The following is a 22,554-nucleotide window of genomic DNA, read 5'->3' as shown; positions in this document are numbered from 1 at the left end:
ACAGAGCCCCATACACCTTACGCTGATGGCCAAACCCACCAGGAGCAACAGGTACCACCAACAAAAGAATAACATGTATGGGGACCTTAAATTGTTGCTAAAATATTTCAGCATTTGGGGCCCCACCTTCAACTTTGCCCAGGGCCACATCTAGTCTAAAACCGGCCCTGCATGTAGAATATGTACTATTCAGTGTACAGTTCTCAAAACTTACTTAAAGGTGGATCTGTGATCATTTGGGCTCCAGTTGTGTGGCACAATCTGTTACAAAGCGTTACTGCACACCACTTCTTGAGTAAAAAAGATTTGCTGCAGACATTATTATCTGGAAAAAAAATTATAGAGAAAGATTTCTAAGTTATCTTACATTTTTAATATCACAGAAGAAACCATGATACTATCCCATTTACAGGGACAGCAATCCTAAAGGTTATATAACCAGAAGACTGTTATATATTAGTGATATGTAAAGGGATAAGGAGGGGCACTGTAATGGTATAGGAATATATTAGTAACTGTGATTCCACACTAAGGATACTTTACATGTCCGAAAAATCTGTACTACGGGCTACAGTTTAACGGCCCCATTCATGTGTCTGTACGTGTTACGAGGCAGTGATCTGTGTCGCAAAAAAAAAACTGACAGATTCTAATACAAACCGCAATTGTGGAGAATGAATAGGTCCGTGTATTGTGGACAGCTACGTGTGCACATCCTTAGTGCTGTCTGTAGCTACGGGTCCGCACCTATAGGCAGCCCAATGGATGTGTGAATGTAGTGTATGCCTTGGCTCTGGATTTCAATTTCATTTGGCAGCTATTCAGAGACGTTAACATTTGAAATAAAAGAAAATTTCTACAAATTGGTGAGTGCTGATTTTCTTCTTTACGTTGTATTTACTTTTAAGGCACCGTGTGGACCCTCAAGAGGAGAGTGAAGGCTTACCTTACATTCACACAGTCTTGCCCCCCTTTCCTATCTTCTGTCTTTTACAAAGTGATTTACAAATATGTTTCAGATCACATAGACCATTGGTCTCCAAACTCCGGCCCTCCAGCTGTTGCAAAACTACAATTCCCATCATGCGGACAGCTAAAGCTTTGGATTTGGCTGTCCAGGCATGATGTGAAATGTAGTATTGCAACCGCTGGAGGGCCGCAGTTTGGAGACCTATGACAGACATAGGTTAAATGGAATAACACTGCTTGAAACAGTGACCATTTAAATTCAAGTATATTAGCAATTTGTATACAGAATTGGAGATATATCCTAATACGATTTGAATTGCTTTAAGTTTTAACAAGTCACACTTAACGTAAAAGTTGTCCTGCGTTCCAAACCAATGTTACTGGTGTAAACCACAATAGATCATACAATCCCCCCCTAAAAATACCCTGCAACAATGAACAGCAAACACCAGTTCCTGAAAGGAGCAGTCCAAAAGCCGTGCGTTACGTATAATCCATCTTCATTAGAAACACCAGATGCTGACCTGTTCAGCTCCAAACACATTCAGATCACTCACAAGAAAAATGTCCTTCGAGTAGAATGAGAAGCAGCCTGGGAATTGGGCATTTGGTAAATATAATCATAGTTGACAGATACGGATTTGAGACATCCATATATAAACACACACTTTACATATTAATGATATACCGCAATTGAAAATTCCATCTGCGCAAAAATATGTGAGATGCTATAAATAGGCGGAATTATGACTTACCGATAATTCACTTTTCATTAATCCTCATGACAGCACCTACACATGGAGGATGTCACCTTTGACCCTATCAGGAACAGGAAACACAAAGAGGTTAAAAGGGCACTTCCCATCGTTCCCCTCAGTGTAATTATAACGAACCCATACAGGATTATACACAAAAAAGGGAGGGAAATATAAGGGTGCTGTCATGAGGATTAATGAAAAGTGAATTATCGGTAAGTCATAATTCCGCCTTTTCAGTGCATCCTCATGACAGCACCTACACATGGAGACATACCAACTTAGCCTTTTAGGGAGGGACCACTGCTTGGAGCACCTTTCTCCCGAAAGCCAGATCTTGAGAAGTGCCAACGTGCAACCGATAGTGCCTGTAGAAAGTGTGAGGCGAGGACCAGGTTGCTGCTTTACAAATTTGTTCGAGGGAGGCTGCTGATCTTGCTGCCCATGAAGCTGCCGTAGCTCTTGTAGAGTGTGCTTTAATACCTGTAGGGGGATCCTTCCCCATAGAAGTGTAGGCTTCACAGATTGCCATCTTAATCCATCGAGCAATAGAAGATTTTGTCGCTTTCTTGCCCTTGTTTGGGCCTTGGAACTGTATAAGAAGGTTTTCATCCTTTCTCCAGGCTTTTGTAGTATCTAGGTACTGTAAGATAGCTCGTTTAACATCAAGACGGTGAAAGGCTTCTTCTTTCTCATTTTTTGGGTTATCACAGAAGGATGGTATCACAATATCTTGCGATCTGTGAAAATCTGTAACCACTTTAGGAAGAAAAATTGGGTTAAGTTTAAATACAATCCTATCATCTAAGATGGTACAGAAAGGTTCCATGATTGTTAAGGCTTGAATCTCTCCCACCCTACGTGCTGTGGTAATGGCTACCAAAAAAGCTGTTTTGAGTGTGAGATATTTTAATGAGACTTCATTTAGGGGTTCAAAAGGTAACTTTGATAATCCAGATAAGACTATATTTAAGTCCCATGGGGGAGAGAGATTTTTGATGTTTGGTTTAATTCTTGCCACCGCTTTAAAGAACCTTCTGACCCATCTATGATCTGCGATTTGAGTATCATAAATGCAACCTAATGCTTAAACCTGTACTTTTAGCGTGTTGATAGAAAAGCCTTTATCCAGCCCGTCTTGAAGAAAATCAAGGATCCTGGGGATATCTGGATGTAGCATGTCCGGAGGAAAGTCACCACACCATGATTGGTATTTTTTCCATTGTTTTAGGTAGATGGAAGAGGTGACTTCTTTTTTGTTTTTTAGAAGAGTCTCTACCACTCTTGGCGAGAGGCCTTTGGCTGACAGGAGGGACTTTTCAAAAGCCAAGCCGCTAGATGTAGATTTTCCAGATTCTGATGACGTAGAGGGCCCTGGGTCAAGAGATCTTTCTGAAGAGGAAGCAGGATTGGATCTTGAACCGCCAGTGACTTCAACAGACTGTACCATGCTCTCTTGGGCCACAGTGGAGCTATGAAGATTACTGTGGTCTGACCTGACCGTATCTTCTGTAACTCTTTTGGAATGAGCGGTAGAGGGGGAAACGCATACGCAAGTTTGAAAATCCATTCTTGTTGAAGTGCGTCCAGGGCCATCGGCCGATCTAGCCGATTCAAAGAGCAGAATGTTTCTACTTTCCTGTTTGCTTTGGAGGCAAATAGGTCGACCTCTGGATAGCCCCACCTGTCTACTAACATGGAGAATATCTGGGAATTAAATTCCCATTCTCCTGGAAGAACCTGGTGACGACTTAAGTAGTCTGCCACCACGTTCTCTGTCCCTTTGAGGTGAACCGCAGAGATGGATGACACCTTCTTTTCTGCCCAGGAGAAAATTTGTTCTGCTAGGGATTGGAGTTGAGATGATCTGGTGCCTCCTTGATGTCTCAGGTATGCCACCACAGTTGCATTGTCTGTAAATATTTTGATGTTTTTCTGGATAAGGAATGATTCGGCACTCTTCAGCGCCTCTAGTACTGCTCTCAATTCCCTGTAGTTTGATGATTGATGTTTGTGGCTCTCTCTCCACTGACCCTGAAAATAGAGGCCCATGAGATGTGCTCCCCAACCCCATAGGCTGGCATCCGTGGTAATCTGAATGGTTGGTTCTTGATTCCACCGAATTCCTATTACAAGGTTCTTCTCTGTCATCCACCAGATGAGAGAGGATTTCACCTTTTGCGAGATCGTCATCTTTTTGTCTAGAGACAACGGAGACCTGTCCCAACATTGTAGAATGCTCTTTTGTAGAGTTCGGGAGTGATGTTGACACCAGGGCACTGCAGGGATGCAGGATGTCATCAGCCCTAAGAGGGACATGGCGTTTCTGATTGATGTCATGGTTTTCTTCCTGAAATCTCTTACCTTTGATGTTAGAGAGCATACTTTCTCTTCTGGAAGAAATGTCATTTGGACTTGTGAGTCTAGGATCATTCCTAAGAATTTCTTCCTGGGAGATGGAATCAAATCTGACTTGGCAAAATTTACTATCCACCCCAGGTCCTGAAGGCATTCTATCACCACCTGAATGTGTGCGTTTAGAATTAGGGGAGAGGGGGCAGTAATAAGTAGATCGTCCAAGTAGGGGATTATGGTTATATCCCGTTGTCTCAGATGTGCCACCACCTCCAGCATAATCTTGGTAAATAACCATGGGGCGGATGAGATTCCGAATGGAAGGCACCTGAATTGGTAATGTAGGGTCTGGTTCTCTGTTTTCATTGCAAATCTGAGGAATTTCTGGTGAGAGGTATGGATCGGGACGTGGAAGTATGCGTCCTTCAAGTCTATTGTTACTAGGGCTGCGTTCTGATGTATCAGAGGGATAGTTGTTTTTATCGTCTCCATCTTGAATTTTTTGGGCCTCAGGAATCTGTTCAGGTATTTTAAGTTTATAATTGTCCTGAAAGTCCCGTTGGGTTTGGGGACTAAGAATAGATTGGAATAATGCCCCAACCCGATTTCCTCCTGAGGTACTGGAACAACTGCGCCTAGGTGAATTAGATCTTCTACCCCTTCCATTAAGCGATTCCTCAGAGTGCGGGATTGACATGGGGTAACCTGGAATTTTGGGGGGGGGGGGGGCGAGTCGAGAAATCTATGAGATACCCCTCTTTCAAGATGTTTAAAATGAATAGATTTTTTGTTACTTTCTCCCAATTGGTGGTGAAGAGAGAAAGTCGTCCCCCCACCTGAACACAGTCATTTATCTTTATTTTCGGAGGAGGGGTTGAGGAGGAAACCTCTTCCCTTACCTCCTTTAGGGTAGGACCATCTGCCACTTTTACCTTTCCCTTTGTACTCCTGCTTTTTCTGGGTATAGGGACGAAAAGGTTTCTTATCCTTTTGTGCCTTTTTGTATGGAAAGTCTTTCTTTCTGTCAGCCGCCTTTTCTAGGATGTCCTCCAGTACAGGTCCAAACAAGAGGTTTCCCTGGAATGGAATTTGGCAGACTTTATTTTTAGATGCAATATCCCCATGCCAATGTTTCACCCATAATGCTCTTCTTGTGGCATTGGATAAGGCCGCTGATTTAGCTGCCATTCTCACGGATTCTGCCGAAGCATCAGCCAAGAATCCTGCAGCCATTTTAAGTAAAGGCATGGTAGCTAACAGTTCTTCTTTCGACGTTTTGCCTGCCATATGATTTTCTAACTGTTCTAACCATATATATAGTGATCTAGCCACACTAGTGGCAGCGATATTAGGGTTTAGAATGGCCGTGGAGGCTTCCCAGGACTTGCGTAGAAGACCCTCCATCTTTCTGTCCATAGAATCTTTTAACTGAGTAGCATCCTCAAAGGGTAAATCAGTTTTTTTGACAACTTTGGCCACCTGTACATCAATTTTAGGTATATTAGTCCATGACTCAGAATCAGCTTCATCAAAAACAAATCTCGATCTAAATTCTTTAGAAATTTGAAGTCGTTTCTCAGGTTCCTTCCATTCAGAAAAAATTAGATCTTTAATGTTTTGATGTATTGGAAAAAACTTTCTCTTTTTTGGTTTTAAACCGGCAAACATTGCGTCTTGTGCAGAAAGGGTTTGTTCAATATCATCTAATTCCATGAGAGATCTGACCGCCTTAATTAACGTGTCAGTATCCTCAGAAGAGAAACAGAATTTCCCTGGTTCTTTCTGGGAAGTACCCTGAGATGACTCCATAACCACATCATCAACATTATCATCATTATTAACATCATCATCTTTGTTTTCAGTTATACATTCTGATTCTGAGTCTGAAATATCCCATGATTTAAGTTTTTTAGCAGGTGGAGCTTTATCTGAAACAGTGGGGGACCCCGGCTGGGCCAGAGGTGTAACAGCTGGGTTATTAGGAATCAGTCCGGCCATAGAGGCCTGGATTTCCCGGCGTATTATGGCCTTCAATTCTTCTGAGACAGATACTTGTGCAGGAGGGTTCAGTTTTGCAAGACAGATTTTACATAGCATTTTAGTATATACTTCAGGTAGTACAGCAGCGCATCCAACACAGCATTTCTCTTTGCCCCTTGATTTTTTTGGAGCCTCCATATCTCCCTATAAAGAGAAGGAGAAACCAATATGATAGGAATCACCCTGGAGGACTAACTATCACAACGCCCTTAAATGAGTATTTTGTATCTCTACTCACTGAACCAGCTGGTGGGCTTCTCTCTGCAGCCTCCCCACACTCCTCAGCAGCGTCCATCACACAACACAGCAGGACACAGTGGGTTACTCACCAGTCTTGTAGCTGCAGAGATTCAAATTTGGCGCCGAAATCTCGGGGCCGCGCCGCCTCCTCACTTCCGGGTAGCTGAGGACTTCTCCCGGCGTCCGCATGACGTCATCAACGTGCGCCCGTACCATGTGCACGCATCGGCGTCCGCATGCGCAGAAGTATCTACTACCGCCAGGGGGAACGCCACAGGGGAGCCGCAATGGAACCCGAGGGCTCTGCGGCGTCTTGAAGCTCCCCCGCATAAACTCCCGGAGCGCTGCAGGGGGAGCGGGGACCGGAGGCATCCAGAAGATGCGACCGACACAGGCTGATACTGGGAAGGACCCTTAGGCCGTTCCACAAGCCCCGTCCCAGGACCCGTGACCACACAGGATCACAGGTAACCTCTGTGTTCCTTGATCCTGTCAGGAACAGGAAAAACACTGAGGGAAACGATGGGAAGTGCCCTTTTAACCTCTTTGTGTTTCCTGTTCCTGATAGGGTCAAAGGTGACATCCTCCATGTGTAGGTGCTGTCATGAGGATGCACTGAAAAGAGGTGTATACAATAAAGGAACATAGCAATGAACAACCAAGACTGTTATCACAGGAAAGGACTGTCGTACCACATCTGAAATGCCCAGCACTAGCTACATAACAGCTTAGCGTCAACCTGTTAGCTGCAATTCAGGGTTCAAACCGCTGAGACTGCTAGATAGCTGTTAAGAGAAGACACATGGTACCTTTCATATATCTGTCTGTGCTTCCATAACGTAGAAATATGCTTTGCTACCAAAATGTTGACACAGTCTTATAGCTTTCAGTGAAAGGATACTAGTCGTACCTTCTTTATGCTGAGCATTGCTTAAAGGGGTTATCCGTTTGGGTAAAATATATGCGGAATCATCCCCCTTCCTGGGTACTAACAATTCATTCCATACACCTTCTTAAAGGGGTACTCCAGCGTGGGGGCACTTTTGCGCTGGGACCGGGGACGAGGTAGCCGAGGGAAAAGATGCCACTCACCTCCCCGGCTCCAGCGGCGGGTCCCGCATGGTGGCGCTCCGGTGCCCGGTTCCCGGCCGCTTCCGGGTGTCTGACGCGGGCCCGAGACGTGACGTCTCAGGTCCGCTCAGCCACTCAGTAAAGGAGGATCCCGCCTCCTTCACTGAGTGGCTGAGCGGACCTGAGATGTCACGTCTCAGGCCCGCGTCAGACACCCAGAAGCGGCCGGGAACCGGGCACCGGAGCGCCGCCATGCGGGACCCGCCGCTGGAGCCGGGGAGGTGAGTGGCATCTTTTCCCTCGGCTACCTCATCCCCAGTCCCAGCGCAAAAGTGCCCCCACGCTGGAGTACCCCTTTAACCTTATCTGTCTCCTTCACTCATTTCTGCTAAAGTGATAGAAATTTCTCTTTGAGCTGTTAGGTACGACACTACTCTAAACCACCTCCTATCCCCTCCCATCCAGACAGCTGATGTAAACAACTTCCTATTTACAACTTTGTAGCTTCTTTGTAATGCTGAAAGGGTTAATTTGAGGTCAAATTGCTGATGAACTCACTGTGATTAACCCTCCCAGCATTATAAAGAAGCTACAAAGTTGTGAATAAGAAGTCAGCTGTCTGGATGGAAGGAGGGAGGAGGGGGTTGAGAGTAGTGTCGGACTGAACAGCTCAAAGAGAAATTTCTATCTCTTCAGCAGAAATGAGCAGCTCCAAAGAGATAGAAGGAGACAGATAAGGTAAAGACTAGAGATGAGCGAACCGGGTTCGGGTTCGAGTCGATCCGAACGTTCGGTATTTGATTAGCGGGGGCTGCTGAACTTGGATAAAGCTCTAAGGTTGTCGAAAGTTTGGGTTCAGATCGACTCAAGCATGCTCCAGGTTCGCTGATCTCTACTAATCTCCAGTAGGGGGATGATTCAGAATATATTTTAGCTAACTGGATAACGCCTTTAAAGAGAACCAATCACTTAGATTTTGCTGGTAATGCTACTAGCAGCGTCCGGAAGATGTGCAAAAAGATGTGCGGCGCGAGACAGCTGGGAGCTAGTCATCTGGGCTGTGATTAGTTAAGGCTCTCTGCCTGTCAACGTGCTCTGCAAGCCTCTCTGCAAGTCTCACGCGCAGCTAAAGTGTCTGCAAAACACATGGGACACATGGTAAGGAGCATTTTTGCACATCTTATAAAGGCGCTGCTAGTAGCATTATCTGCAAAATCTAAGCGATTGGTTCTCTTGAAAGCCCAGCAAAAAATTTCACAAGTGCCGAAGAGGCGTGGCCTATAGTTCACTGCACCCTTGGGCTGCTTGTTTGTGGCACTTGAACTGTCAGATCTCAAAAGGAAGATAGTGATGCACTCATGGTGAATGCGCTGGAAGCCGTGCCACCCTGTCTGTTTATCAAACAGGTAGAGGGTGGGAATTTGGAGCAGAGGCCACTTCAAAAAACACCATAAAAGTACTATATTTTTTCCGAATCAAAGAGACACTTTGCACAAAAGAAGGTATAACTAGTATACTTTTATTGAAAACTATAAGACTGTGTCAATGTTTTCGAATGGATGTGTAACAAGAATGCTTGTCCACTGGGACATCCAAACATTGCCAAACACTGAACTTAGCAGTCTCCAGACGTCCCATAGAAAGTGAATGGAGCAGTGGCCACTCTATTCACTTGGTGGAGAACAAGGCCTTATTCTCGTGACTGGAGGTCGAACCTAACCCATCAGCTAGATATCCCCTATCCTGTGCTTAAATGGTTGTCTAGACAGGGAATTTTATAGCTATAAATGCCCGGGGAGGGGTATAATATACTAAATGCCATCGCCATAATATACTTCCACGCCATCGCCAGTATCATACAACTCTATCCCTGCCATGTGGCTACTTCTGGGTTCTCCTGGGTTCTCATGGTGCAAGTCACCCAGATAAGTCACTCACTTACTGTTATATAAAATGTATTCCTGCCGCACATATGCCAGACACAGATAATAAACATCCAGTCCAATGTGCTGTAGCAAAGTAATGAAATAAATGGGTACTGACAGCAATCTAGAGATCTAATAGTGGACATACTTACCTGTGGACAGGCTGTCCCTGCAGATTTGTCTGCATTCCCTCTCATTCCTAATCTCAGGACCCTTCTGCAGGTGGACTGCATTCTCTGCCGATATCCTAATCCTGCTGTCACATAGGCACAGGTTCACGGACCATAACAGTATGAGAGTCTTCCACATGGTGGTGGGATTCTGCACAAAGGCATCAATGACAAGTGTGTTTCAGAGCAGCATAATGAACCTATAGCAACACAACAAAGCAAACAATTAACTTACACTGTGACAATCATCGGCCATGCTATATATGCAGGGTAATAGAATACCATCAAGGGTTAACTCTCCGCCAACAAGCCATCCATCATCCAGATTTATATAGGATCACTTTTGTGGCAGAAAGAGGTGTAGCTTGTTAAGAAACAGGACTTGCAACTGACAATGTCTAGAAAGACTACTTCCAAAAAGGTTCGGTGTAAAGTAAGGGCAGGTTCAGACTACGGAATTCTCGTGGATAAATTCCGCGGAATTCCGTTGCCTGTACGCGCTCACGGCTGCGCGCCTTTCTGCTGGCTCCATAGACACCATTCTATGGGCCGACTGATTTTGCCGAAAGAATTGACGTGACAATTCTTTCGGCGGAATGTGGAATTACCCGGCCCATAGAATGGTGTCTATGGAGCCGGCAGAAAGGCGCGCGGCCGTGAGCGCGTACAGGCGACGAAATTCCACTGAATGTATCCAAGAGAATTCCGTAGTCTGAACCCGCTATGAGGTTATAGCACAGGAAAAGCTGAGAAAATGCAAATATGTTGGAGGTAAAAGATTAATTTAAGGAGAAGTACGGGCAAACCTTTTTTTTTCACAAGTGCAGGGGGGCTAAAAGAAATAACATGCTCATACCTCCCAGGCTCCAGTGCTGGTGGCTGCATACCGATAATCTGGTCCCCGACTGCTTTCTGGCCTGAGCAAGGACCCCAGATGTAATGTGTCAGGTCCGCTCAACCAGACAGAGACTGTAGCCGTTGACTGGCTGAGCGGACCCGACACGTCATGTGTCCCCGCTCAGACCAGAAAGCGGCTGGGGACCGGATCGGCATTATGCGGCCACCAGATTTTAGTCAATAAATGTTAAAATTACACATAATATTTTGTTGTTGAGTAGTTGTTACGTTGAGTAGCTTCTACTGTGATACCGCAATCTTTTTGATTAGACATTCATAGGTGTGTGCAGGAGCCTCTACTCTGTACAGCAGCAAAATAAAATTTATATATATATATATATATATATATATATATATATATATATATATATAAATAAATTAGTGTATAATTCCTCCTCGGATTTCGAGGGGTAATTCAGGGCAGACATAAGGACTGGAGTATATCAGCTGACCCAAACCTTGCAGATACATTCTACAAGTGATGAAGTGTGAACACGCGCAACACACAGAGGCTGCAAATTTATTCTTGTTCTTGACGGATTCCTCGTGAGGCTGAAACCAGAGTCTCAGTGGGTGTTTTTGTTACATCGTCTGCAATTCATTAGGGACTTGCTAAAATACCTATTATAAACCTAACAGTTGATCAGTATATTGGCTCAACTATGGTCCTGGCATTTTCCACAATAGTTTAGACTGATTTGATGGAGATTTAGCAAGTTGCATTCTACATACACATGGATATAGTGGAGACTATTGCATAGGTATAAGATTTGATAGTGGAGTTCTGCCTCGGCTGCTGACTGGCTACGCGGGACTGACGCGTCACGTCTCAGGTCCTCACTCAGACCTAGAAGCGGCCAGGGACCGGGAACAAGAGTGGATGACAGCGGACCCCGGCACTGGAGCCGGGGAAGTAAGTGCATCTTATGTCCAACTTCATCCTCCCTGGTTGTTTTAAAAGAAATGGTCAGCGAGCGCACGTCTCCTTTAAAGAGGTACTCTTTTTTTTTTAATTTTAATCAACAGGTGTCAGAAAGTTATACAGATTTGTAAGTTGCTTCTATTTAAAAATGTCAAGCCTTCCAATACTTCTCAGCTGCTGCATGTCTTGCAGAAAGTGGTGTATTCTTTCCAGTCTGACACCGTGCTTTCTGATGCTACCTCTGTCTGTGATGGGAACTGTACAGAACAGGAGGTTTTCCATGGTGATTTGTTACTGCAGGACGTACAGCAGCTGATAAGTACTGGAAGACTTGACATTTTTAAATAGAATTAAATTACGATTCTATATAAATTTCATTTAATTTGAAAGGAAAAAAAAAAATTACCTAAGTACTCCTTTAAGTAATTGTAGAACTTACAGGTAATAGGCTGAGACTACACAATTAAACCACTTGGGGTTAGTGCAGCAGGCATTTCACTGCATGGTGACCTCCTAAACACACTAATAATGTGCTAAAGATATAGGACTGGACTTATCCTAGTGCACCCTCTAGTGGCAGATTTGGAGAAGTGCGCTCCTTCTGGCATCAGTCAAGATAGAAACAAATCACAGATCAATTCAAGAAACAAAACAATTTTCACAGCAGTCATTGGTCTTCGCTGGGAGTCCGAATAACACACTCACAATGTAATCGTGGGATGCCAGCTGGAAGTTATAGCAGCCTAAAGGCCCTATTACACGAATCGGTTATTGGCCATATTCGACCCTTACAGCAGATAATCGCTTTGTGTAACAGACAACAACAAACAGCGGACTTGCACAATTCCGGCTGATCGTTGTCTTTCAACATGTTGAAAAATCAACGATCATGATAGCAGCAACCTGCTGCAGTCACTCCATGGAATAAAAGTGGCAGCAGCAGACCACCACTATCTTCTATGGGCTGCCCAGATAATCTAGCAATCACCCGGGCAGCCTTCCCGCAGCTTCCCCGGCTCTTACAGACTCGCTGCCGACACGTGTAATAGCACCAGCAGCGAGCGGGAAACGAGGAGCAAGCGAGCACTGACCTGACAGATCAGCGCTCACTTGCTTCCTCTTGTCGCCGCGGGTAATAGGGGCTTGAGGCCTTTGCTAAGCCATGAGGATTGCACTGAGTGATCCACAGATAAGGTGTGACTGTGGTAGACTTTACCAGCAGATCGCCAATCTAACAGATCAATGCAATGCATATGTACTACATTAATCTTTGTGAGCAATTGACTGACTTTACTAGAACAGCCCCTTAGGCATCAGTGCATTTGACCTAAAAGATAAGGAAGCAATGAAACCTGTAACCCGTAAGGGATTCGGTTCCTGGTCATTAGTATCGCTATTTTTCCTCCAAAGAATAGAGAAATGAGCACCTTGTGCCAGCTCTGTGCTTCTCACTACTGTGCACGGCCTCGCTCTGTTTACTTTCTCCATGCTCACACCCATACACACTGTTATTCTGCCTACAAGGCAAACACGTATGGACTCCCAAAGCACTGAATGCAATGAACCGAACAGATTCAAACATAAGCAAGTGCTGTTCCTAATAGGAGATTCTAATAGGATGGCTCCGGGGTTAGCACTGTTACTTTGAAGCATAGAGGTGCCCCATCTATATATTGGAGCCTCAGAGTATAACAAAGCAAACAGTAATGCTAGGATATGCCATAATCAGGAATGCCACAATCCTCAGAATGAAGGGACCCATGGTATTAGTGCTGTGCCCCCTCCAAACTTTTCCCATTCACTTGAATAGCGCTGTGTTATAAGTGCCAACACAGTAGAAGGCAGAGCGCGCCATCTTGGGATTGGCAGTCATCCCAGATGTTGGACCTCCATGATTTTAATATTATGGAATTATCTTAGTGATGTGCCATGACACTATGGGAATAGTCCTTGAAGATTCTGCGAGACAGTCCCATATTCTGTCCCTACACAAAAGATCAATTACAGATCGCTGCCACCTAACTGAACTGTCCAATGTGGATCCGCGTTCATATTAAAGAAGTCCGGGGAAAATTTTTTATTAAAGTATTGTATTGTCCCCCAAAAGTTACACAAATCACCAATATACACTTATTACAGGAAATGCACATAAAGGGCTTTTTTCCCTGCACTTACTACTGCATCAAGGCTTCACTTTCTCGATAAAATGGTAATGTCACTTCCTGAATAACATGGTGATGTCACGACCCGACTCCCAGAGCTGTGCGGGCTGTGGCTGCTGGAGAGGATAATGGCAGAGGGATGCTCACTGTCCCTCCAGTGCTCTGTGTCCCTCAGTGTCCCCCTGCAATTATCCTCTCCAGCAGCCACAGCCCACACAGCTCTGGGAGTCGGGTCGTGACATCACCAAGTTATCCAGGAAGTGACATCACCATGTTATCCAGGAAGTAACATCACCATGTTATCCAGGAAGTGAAGCCTTGATGCAGTAGTAAGTGCAGGGAAAAAAAGCACTTTATAAGCATTTCCCGTAATAGGTCTATATTGGTAATTTGTAAATCTTTTGGGGGGAAATAAAATACTTTAAAGTGACTATGTACTCACAATCTGCCCACCCCAAACTGCTTGTACCTTCAGATAGCTGATTTTATTCCAAGATCTGTCTTGGGGTCCGCTCGGCAGGTGATGCAGTGTCCTAAAAAAACTTCTTAACTGGCAGCCCTGTGCCAAACTGGCGTGGCCTAGATTGTGTATGCATTAGGCTGGCACCTCTCTGTCCCTTCTCCCTGCCCTCTTCATCATTAGGAATGCTCCAGGCAGATTGTCTCCGATTCCTCAGCTGTGTGAACTCTGCACATGAGCTGGATCGTTAAGGCACCTGTGCAGTTTTCAGTGCAGAGGAACAGAAGAAATCCTGCCATTGGCATTCCTAATGATGAGGAGGGTGGGGAAGAGGGACAGAGGGGTGGTGCAAGGTTAGGGCACAGATACTCTAGACCACAGCAGTTTGGCACAGGGCTGCAAGTTTAAAAGTTCTTTTTTAGGACAACAACTGCATCACATGCCGAATGGACCCCAGGACAGATCTTGGATTAAAAGCAGCTATCCGAAGGTACAAGTGGTTTGGGGGGGTCAGATTGTGGGTACACAGTTGCTTTAATAAAAATTTACGCCAGACATTTTATTTCCAGTGTCCCTGCATATAAAATCAGCACAGGACCATGACAGAGACTCCTCACAGGGCAGAATGTCTGGGGTATTTTTAGGGGTAAGGCTGGGCTTACATCACCATTGTTTTATCTGCTTCATCACAGAAAGAAGTCTAGAACTAACCTAGATGGATGTAACCTGCTGCTAGATTCCAATAGGGCCAGGGAGCGTGAGCATACCTTTACTTACAAGGTCCTCTTCTGCATTAATGATGTTACTTTTTCGGAATATATAAAGGAGGCGGTTTGGTGTACTTGGATAGTCCTATAACTCTCCGTGCACCAATATGCCCACCCGCTGACTTCTGTAGTACACCTCCCTATGAATATTCATATCAGCACTTTTTATGGCTGCTTTCTTCCCCGTCCTCAGGTTGTGTGGTATTACAACTGAGCTCCATTCACTTCAATGGAACAAGGTGATAATACAACACACAAACAGAAGACAGGCGTGTTGTTTCTGGAAGAAAGCAGCCATGTTTTTCTAATCCTGAGTAAGCTCCTTACACTTTAGGCTTGTAGCAACCTGTGATTATAACTGGTCCTGAACATTACGCTACATCAGATTTTAGTATTATTTGTCCACTGACTATCCCGGCATAATAATACAGAATATATTCCAGGGAACAGAGACTTCTGCACTGTTCACAAACTTGTCTATTCACTAAAGACGGCAAGAATTAGTCATCGGCAGATATCTAGAATACAAGGTTTCCTCTACCAATCTAAAGGCAACCTGCCGGACAAATAACATTCCAGCTAAACTATGGGGGTAAAGTCAAGTCATAAAACAGCAAGGCTAAGAAAAAGGATTCTAGGGCATTGCGAAACTTCCCAGGATCTACTAAAATTTGGGGGCTGTCGCTATCACCATAAAGCTGTTAAGTTATGTATGCAACGCTCCTGTGAGCAGCATGGACATATGCATATCCGTGCTCTCATTGTCCCTTTAAGTTTTAAGAAATACCCCATATGTAGCTCTACAGTACTACTTGATGCACTTGAAGCACCGACCTCAGAAATTAGGGGGCATCTAGTGGTAAAGCTTGCCTTTATTTAGTATATTTTGTAGGCATAATATCAATTCATTAACAAAAGAAAAAAAACCACATTTTTGCTAGAGACGTTGACATTTTTGATGGAACATATGACTTTTTTTGTGGCAAGAACCTGCCTGCAGGTAAAACGCACTGCAGTACAGATCTATACTGCAGTTTACTATGCATGTCAGTTTATTACTGACAGGCATGATGATCAGACTCTGCTCCTGTGGTATTGTTCTTAGGGCCCTATTTTACCCGATGATTATCGTTAAATCGTTTGAATCTAAACGACAATCGTTCAGTTGAATAGCAGTTAACGATTAACGACCGAACGAGAAATCGTTGATCGCTTTATAAGACCTGGACCTATTTTTATCGTTGCTCGTTCGCAAAACGTTCGCATTGAATAAGACGTTGTTCGGTCGTTCGCAGTAGATACGAACGCAATAGCGAAGAAATAGCTAACAAAAAACGTTCGCAAATACGATCATAAGTTACGATTATCGTTCCTTGGAAATGAGTGAACGTTTTCAGGTCTTTCGCGATAGCGGTCGTTTGAGATTGTTAATCGTTAACGATTATGCGAACGATAATCGTCCGGTGGAATAGGGCCCTTAGGCTTCTGGTTGCCATGACTACCACTGGTACCATAGGATTGCACGGTGGTGTGCCGATGGGCAACAGAGGGAGTAACCTCCTTCTGTCAACCACCTAAATGCTGCAGTCGTACTTAAAACAGCAGGTTAGAAGACTAACTAGCTCTTATGTTCCTATAGAGAACGCTGAGAATGAAGGTAATTTTTGGGACCACAGTACTCAGTCTCCTGATCAGCCCTTAGTCCTGTAATAGTTAGGTAATGACAATGTCAAAAGAGGGCGTTACTTTCTTTTTCTTCTAACTATTTATAATGCACTTATTAAAACTAGAGGTATCTCTATGATAAGCTGCTTGTCACGCCTTTATAACAGGTAGACAGAATACGGATCAGTATTCCGGAAGTGAAAGTGCTTTCCAGTCTCTCAGGCTAGGTTCACACTGCGTTTTCAGCATCCGTTTAACGGATCCGTTTTTTTTAACGTCCAGAAAAATAGGGTCAGCAACGTTTTTTGGTCCGTCAAAAAAAACGGATCCGTTTTTTTTTTATAATGGAAGTCAATGGAAAAACGGATGCACACAAATGAATCCGTTTTTTGCAATCCGTTTTTCATGCGTTTTTTGCAAAAAACGGATGCTGAAAACGCAGTGTGAACCTAGCCTTAGACTACAGAGCGGCTCTTCTACATAGAGTGCGGGAAAGTTGTCCAACCTGATAGACATGAATTGCTTCTGCTCATGCAGATGATAATTATTTCCACCTCCAGGGCACACAGAATGGATATCAAACTATCACCTGGATTCCTCAGAATTCGGTCACGTTTTTATTTAAATCACACAAGATCTATGTTGAGTTTTTCTACCCATGATCCTTCACCTCTTTTTTTCATTGTATCCCTGAGCCAATTACTGGCAGCGGTGCTATCCCGATTCAGTCAGTGATTGGCTGAGCGGATTGTTACTGCTGAGGCCAGTCCGCCTCAGAAGTAGCTGCCAGAATACACAGCGGGGGACCCAAAGATGTGACAGGATATTTTTATCTATGCAACCCCAGCAATATATATAAAAAGATATAATTGCCTGGAGTAAGGGCTGGGCGATATGGCCATAAAATAAAATCTTGATTTTTTTAATTTTTTTTATTTGGACGATTTTCGATTAAAATCTCAATATTTTAAAATTCTTCTTGCAGCGTTAGATACTATTTTAATGACATTTGAGATAACAACTGTATTGCTTCCCAGTTTAACAGTGCTCCCCCTGTGACTGGGGCAGACTGAGGGGGACTGGGGGTGACCGATCCCACTGTACAGCTCCAGTACCCACAGCGACACTATCACCCTGCAGTCCCTGCTGTCTCCTCCAGAGACCGGGGACCTGTTTGTGTGGCCGGGAAGGGAGCGGGATGCTGTGTATAAGGGGTGGGGCAGGTCAGCAGCTGCTGGAGGCCGCCTGCGCCGCATCTTTCCAGACTGCCCGCCCGCCCTGCACCTCACCGCAGCGCCCGCCAGCCCAACAACGCCCTTCTACGGACTGCTCGGCCGTCCGCCTGACACTACCACGCCGCCCGCCCCGCCCCACTCTGGGCTGACCGCCCACCCACCACTGTACCACGCCCTCCGCCCCGCCCGCAATGATTATTTGTGAAAATCGAATTTAAGATTTTTTGAAAAATCAAAATCGATTCTAACATTCTGGGCGAATTAATTTAACTAATTTGATTAATCGCCCAGCCCTACCTGGAGTACCCCTTTAAGTAGATAGTATATAAGTTTGAATGCCTAAAACAGCGTATCACTTGATGTACCCATAGACTTTAATAAGAAATTGTTTACGCCTATACACTATCGGATGGTATACTAATGGCTTGCCCGTATACTCACTCAGCTCATTGCTTTTTTACAGCAGAGTGCTTTTCGGGTGCAAAAACTCGGTTCAGATTCCGCTGACGCCCACGTGACGCCTCCTAGGACTTTCTTGAACTTACAGCGCTGTTATAGAGAAGGAAGTTAGTGTCTTCTATGCATCTCTATGAGAACATAAGAGCACCGGAATAATGCTGTACCGTAGGAAATCAATCAGTCCAGGTGATGAGTATATGGATGAGTCTACCTCCAGGGTGATAAAAAAAACCCCCGGAAAGCTTCCTTAATATTTGTCTTCACATCCTGCTCAGCCAATCAGTGCGCTGCGACGCACCAGCGCAGATTGGCCGATCAGGACGCGCTGGGAACCCACGAAGCAAGGTGGAGCAGGAAGCAGGAGATGTATACGCTCCGGCGTCCGGGGGGGTTAACAGGGCGGGCTGCAGACATACTTGCAGCGGGATGTGCATCTGCTGCGAGTTTGTCTGCCCATAGGGTGTACTGGGCAGGGATCTGCAGCGGGTCTCGCTGCGGATCCGTTACCTGTGAACACAGCCTAAGGGTTCGTTCACACGTACAGAATCTGCAGCAGATTTGATGCTGTGTTCAGTCATTTAGATCAAATCCGCTGCAATACGGTGTGTGTAAAGCTACCCTCAGGGTGGGTTCACACGTAACGGATCTGCAGCGGATTTCAGTGCCCCCGAAGCAAACCGGAGCACGGACCTGGTAATGTATGCACCGCGCGGGGGGGGGGGGGGGGGGGGGTGTCTTGCGTTTTTTGTTAAGTGGGCTGACTTTTCCATACTCACAGCGGGATGTCAATCTCGCCTATATAATCTCATTGAAAGTGACAGGGAAGGATTCACAGCGAATTTCGGTGCAAACTCACGGCGTGAAATCTGCTGCGGATCGCTACGGATATCGCAGTGTGAAATCTGCTGCGATCTCGTTTGCGTAAAAGGTTCCCTAAGAAAGTACTGACCCTGTGTAATCCACGACTAACAAGATTATAACAAAAGAGCAGGTGACACCAAATAAGTGGACATCATTCTGCTGGGGTCAACAGACAAAAAAATAAAAATCTCAAGGTAGTCACCTGTTCATTAGACGTACCTTCAAACTCCCTTATAATTGTAGAGAGTGAATTTTTTAATAGCAAGGACTCCAGCACAACCCTTTTTTTTACAAGGCCCAGGACTCTTCGCATTGACTGTGCGGTATTGTAGTATCAGGCGGTATGCACTGCTGTGATGACTCTGCAGACATATTCTCCTCTAGGGTAGAATACCTCACTGTATACAGCGTCTGATGAAATATTCTTCTTCTGATGAAAGTGTAAAGAAACAATAATAAAAAAAATCTGGATAAAATGAGACACGTGTAAAGATGCCGCATGGGTCCTAGACACCTCTATGGCGGCTACATTACCTCTCCATATACAGGGCCGTAATATGGCCGTTTGCAGGAGCCCCCAGTATTGGTTCAGTTGGAAATTGTCAAGAGAAACAGGAAAAACCTGAAGGGAATTATTTATCTACATATCTGAAATTCTGAAAACCAGTTTTGTTAGTACATTTTGCAGAAGGTGAGAACCATCCACGGCCCGGCTTATTTCTTACTACAGTCTTATCTAAGCTGTATACCGCCTCATCTGCCGGATACTACCGCAGTGCAAAGTCCTGTACAAAACAGGTTACTTTGTATGAATGGAATTTGAGGGTCCACGTTTTAGTCTATTCTCTATGCATTTGGTCCTTGCGTGCCGTATGCATCAACCATAGACGCCATTACCCGACATATTTTACCCGCTGTTACACCTATTTGACATGTGGTATACACATATAAGTAGGAGGGGGGGGGGGGGGGGGGTAATTCCCCTGATGGACACTAAAAAAAGCAATGTGTAAAGACATCCCCATACACATAAGAAAATAAGTTGGCTGAACCTCATCAGGACCAGTCTAAGGTCTAACAAGTATGGGGGTCTCCTGACTCTCCGACTGGAACTGTTGAATTTCAACTGCCCGATCCTTTTGTTCTTGAATGGTGAAGCCACTGCCAAGGCATTGAGAACAGTGTGATCAAGAGAGATACCGTACATGCAAAAGCTACTGCGCACACATGGACATGAAGTGAAGCGAATCCAATACTTATTCTTATTAGATGGGTGTGATATTCTGAACTACAATAGGTGTACCATCACCAAACACCAGTGATGGTGGTGCCAAACTATAGACTTTCTGCTACTTCTACCGTTATTGAAACTTAAAGGGGTATTCCTCCCAAAATTATTTTTGCATTAATACGCTGCCCACCCGTAGCTTTTCATCTTTCCCATATAAAGTTATTATGGATTCTGCACAGTTTTGCTGTTATCCAGCTGCATTCACCCCCAGGGATTGCAGAGAATCATCAGACCTCAGTCCACACCGACACGCTCCCTGCTCCTGGCCCCCACCCTCCGTGTCGGCATCACGTGTCCTCAGTCCCAGCACAGTGAAGTGACTGAGAACACTGATGCGGTGGCTGCTGTTACAGAGGGAGACAGTGATCAGAGCAGCTGTGACAGCATCCCTCTCTAACAGCAGCCACCGGGTCACCCCCAGCCCAGAGCTCACCCCGTGTGTCCAGAGCCTCCCGGCGCACCGTCCAGCACTCACCCGCAGCACACGTGGCATCCCTCACTCACCCGCGGCCCCCCTGGCAAGCTCCGCCCCCGCGATCACCCGCGGCAAGCTCCGCCCCCGCGATCACCCGCGACTAGCTCCGCCCCCGCGATCACCCGCGACTAGCTCCGCCCCCACCCCCACCGCGCCCGCGTCCCCCCCAACTCAGCTCCGCTACACCGTCCCCCCCAACTCAGCTCCGCTACACCGTCCCCCCCAACTCAGCTCCGCTACACCGTCCCCCCCAACTCAGCTCCGCTACACCGTCCCCCCCAACTCAGCTCCGCTACACCGTCCCCCCCAACTCAGCTCCGCTACACCGTCCCCCCCAACTCAGCTCCGCTACACCGTCCCCCCCAACTCAGCTCCGCTACACCGTCCCCCCAACTCAGCTCTGCTACACCGTCACTTCCAACTCAGCTTTGCTACACCAACACCGCCATCTCAGCTCTGCTACACTGTCATCATCTCCTTCATTGTCTCAGCTCTGCTACTTCACCATCATCAGGCATAAGCATTGCATGATGGGAAATGTAGTTTCCTATCTTGGATATAGATCGGCTTTTAGAAAAACTTGTAACTCAGGAACGGCAGCAGCTAGAAAGATGGGAGACGGCTCAAAATGCTCAGGGGGACTTGGTGAGTAAGGCCAGCTAGGTTTGGGAGCATTACATTTTTTTTTAGCTCTTGGGGGGAGTACCCCTTTAAAGTAAATGTACCACCAGGCCCAGGCTGAAGCACTGGAGGCGGGCGACCCACCTCCAGTGGGAGGAAACCCCCGCTTCTCTATGATAGGGCTCCATTGATTCTAAAGGAGCAGCGTTATAAAGGGGCTGGGGTTTCCACCCACTAGGGGTGGGTCAGTCCGCCTCCAGTGCTTCAGCCTGGGCCTGGTGGTCCATTCACTTTAAAGAGATCACCAAACTGCGTAAGCCGTGCCCAAGACCTGGCAATGATCATTGTGCCTCTCCGTCTGCCACCACGATGGGGATAGTAGTTCTGCATCAGTCGCAGAGCCACACTGTATACCAGTGTATGTATATACACGACTGGTACAGCCATACACTGGTACAGCTATACACTGGCACAGCCACACACTGGCACAGCCATACACTGGTACAGCCACACACTGGTACACCTATAGGACATCACATGGACACTGATCTACAGGGCCTCTGCCACACAATAAAAGTTTACCCAATTTCCATAAACTTCTTAGGTTGTGGTGGTAAAGCCCTGCCAGTCACCCAGCAAGCCTCCAGACTGCTCCCCTATACAACGTGTGAGGGCTCCTGCAGCCAGAGGCGGACATCAGGCTCCTGTCAGACACTGTTCACACATCACACGTTTCCTGCCGCTAGGACATCACTATGCTCCCACTGTGTGCATACAGGAAGCGCAGTATACCACTCACTGCAGTGACAGCAGCCGCTAGGAGCCCGCTACTCACCCTGTCCCCGGAGATGGCAGCCGGCAGGGAGCGTCACATCACGGGGCAGAGTCCACAGTCTCCTCTCTGCCTCCACACCGGCGTGAATCATAGAGTGACAAGAAAGGGACAGACAGCGCCGCACATGCAACGTCACCACATACCCGCGCTACAGAGACGGCACTCCAGCCCACGCCGCGCCCCCTGCTGGTGAAGCACGCCTACATTCCTATGCATGGAGGAAGAGAGGCGGTGCAGTGACGTCACACCGGCTGAGCCCGCCATATGCCGAGAAGCGGGTAGTTGGAACGCCCCTAGTGGTCACATCAAGCATTTCTGTAACAATCTACTGAGAATGCGAAAAACTACAGTTATTTGAGCAATGTTTTAAAAACGGCAA

At 45.9% G+C, this 22,554-nt stretch overlaps 1 protein-coding gene across 1 annotated transcript in view; it reads right to left on the bottom strand.

The window, feature by feature from the left end:
• C4H11orf24 (chromosome 4 C11orf24 homolog) overlaps positions 1-22,328 on the bottom strand; it is a 29,934-nt gene extending 7,606 nt beyond the window's left edge. The window contains exons 1-3 of the mRNA XM_069965279.1: positions 22,176-22,328; positions 9,508-9,725; positions 215-325 (exon numbers count right to left, since the gene is read on the bottom strand). Coding sequence (XP_069821380.1) covers positions 215-325; positions 9,508-9,664 — 268 coding nt within the window. The 5' untranslated portion in view covers positions 9,665-9,725; positions 22,176-22,328. The remainder of the gene's footprint in view (positions 1-214; positions 326-9,507; positions 9,726-22,175) is intronic.
• Between the last annotated feature and the right edge of the window lie 226 nt (positions 22,329-22,554).

The sequence above is a fragment of the Dendropsophus ebraccatus genome, chromosome 4, assembly GCF_027789765.1.
Source record: "Dendropsophus ebraccatus isolate aDenEbr1 chromosome 4, aDenEbr1.pat, whole genome shotgun sequence".
NCBI lineage: Eukaryota > Metazoa > Chordata > Amphibia > Anura > Hylidae > Dendropsophus > Dendropsophus ebraccatus.
The sequence above is the reverse complement of the archived record's forward strand: the minus strand, read 5'-3'. Positions and strand labels throughout refer to the sequence as shown.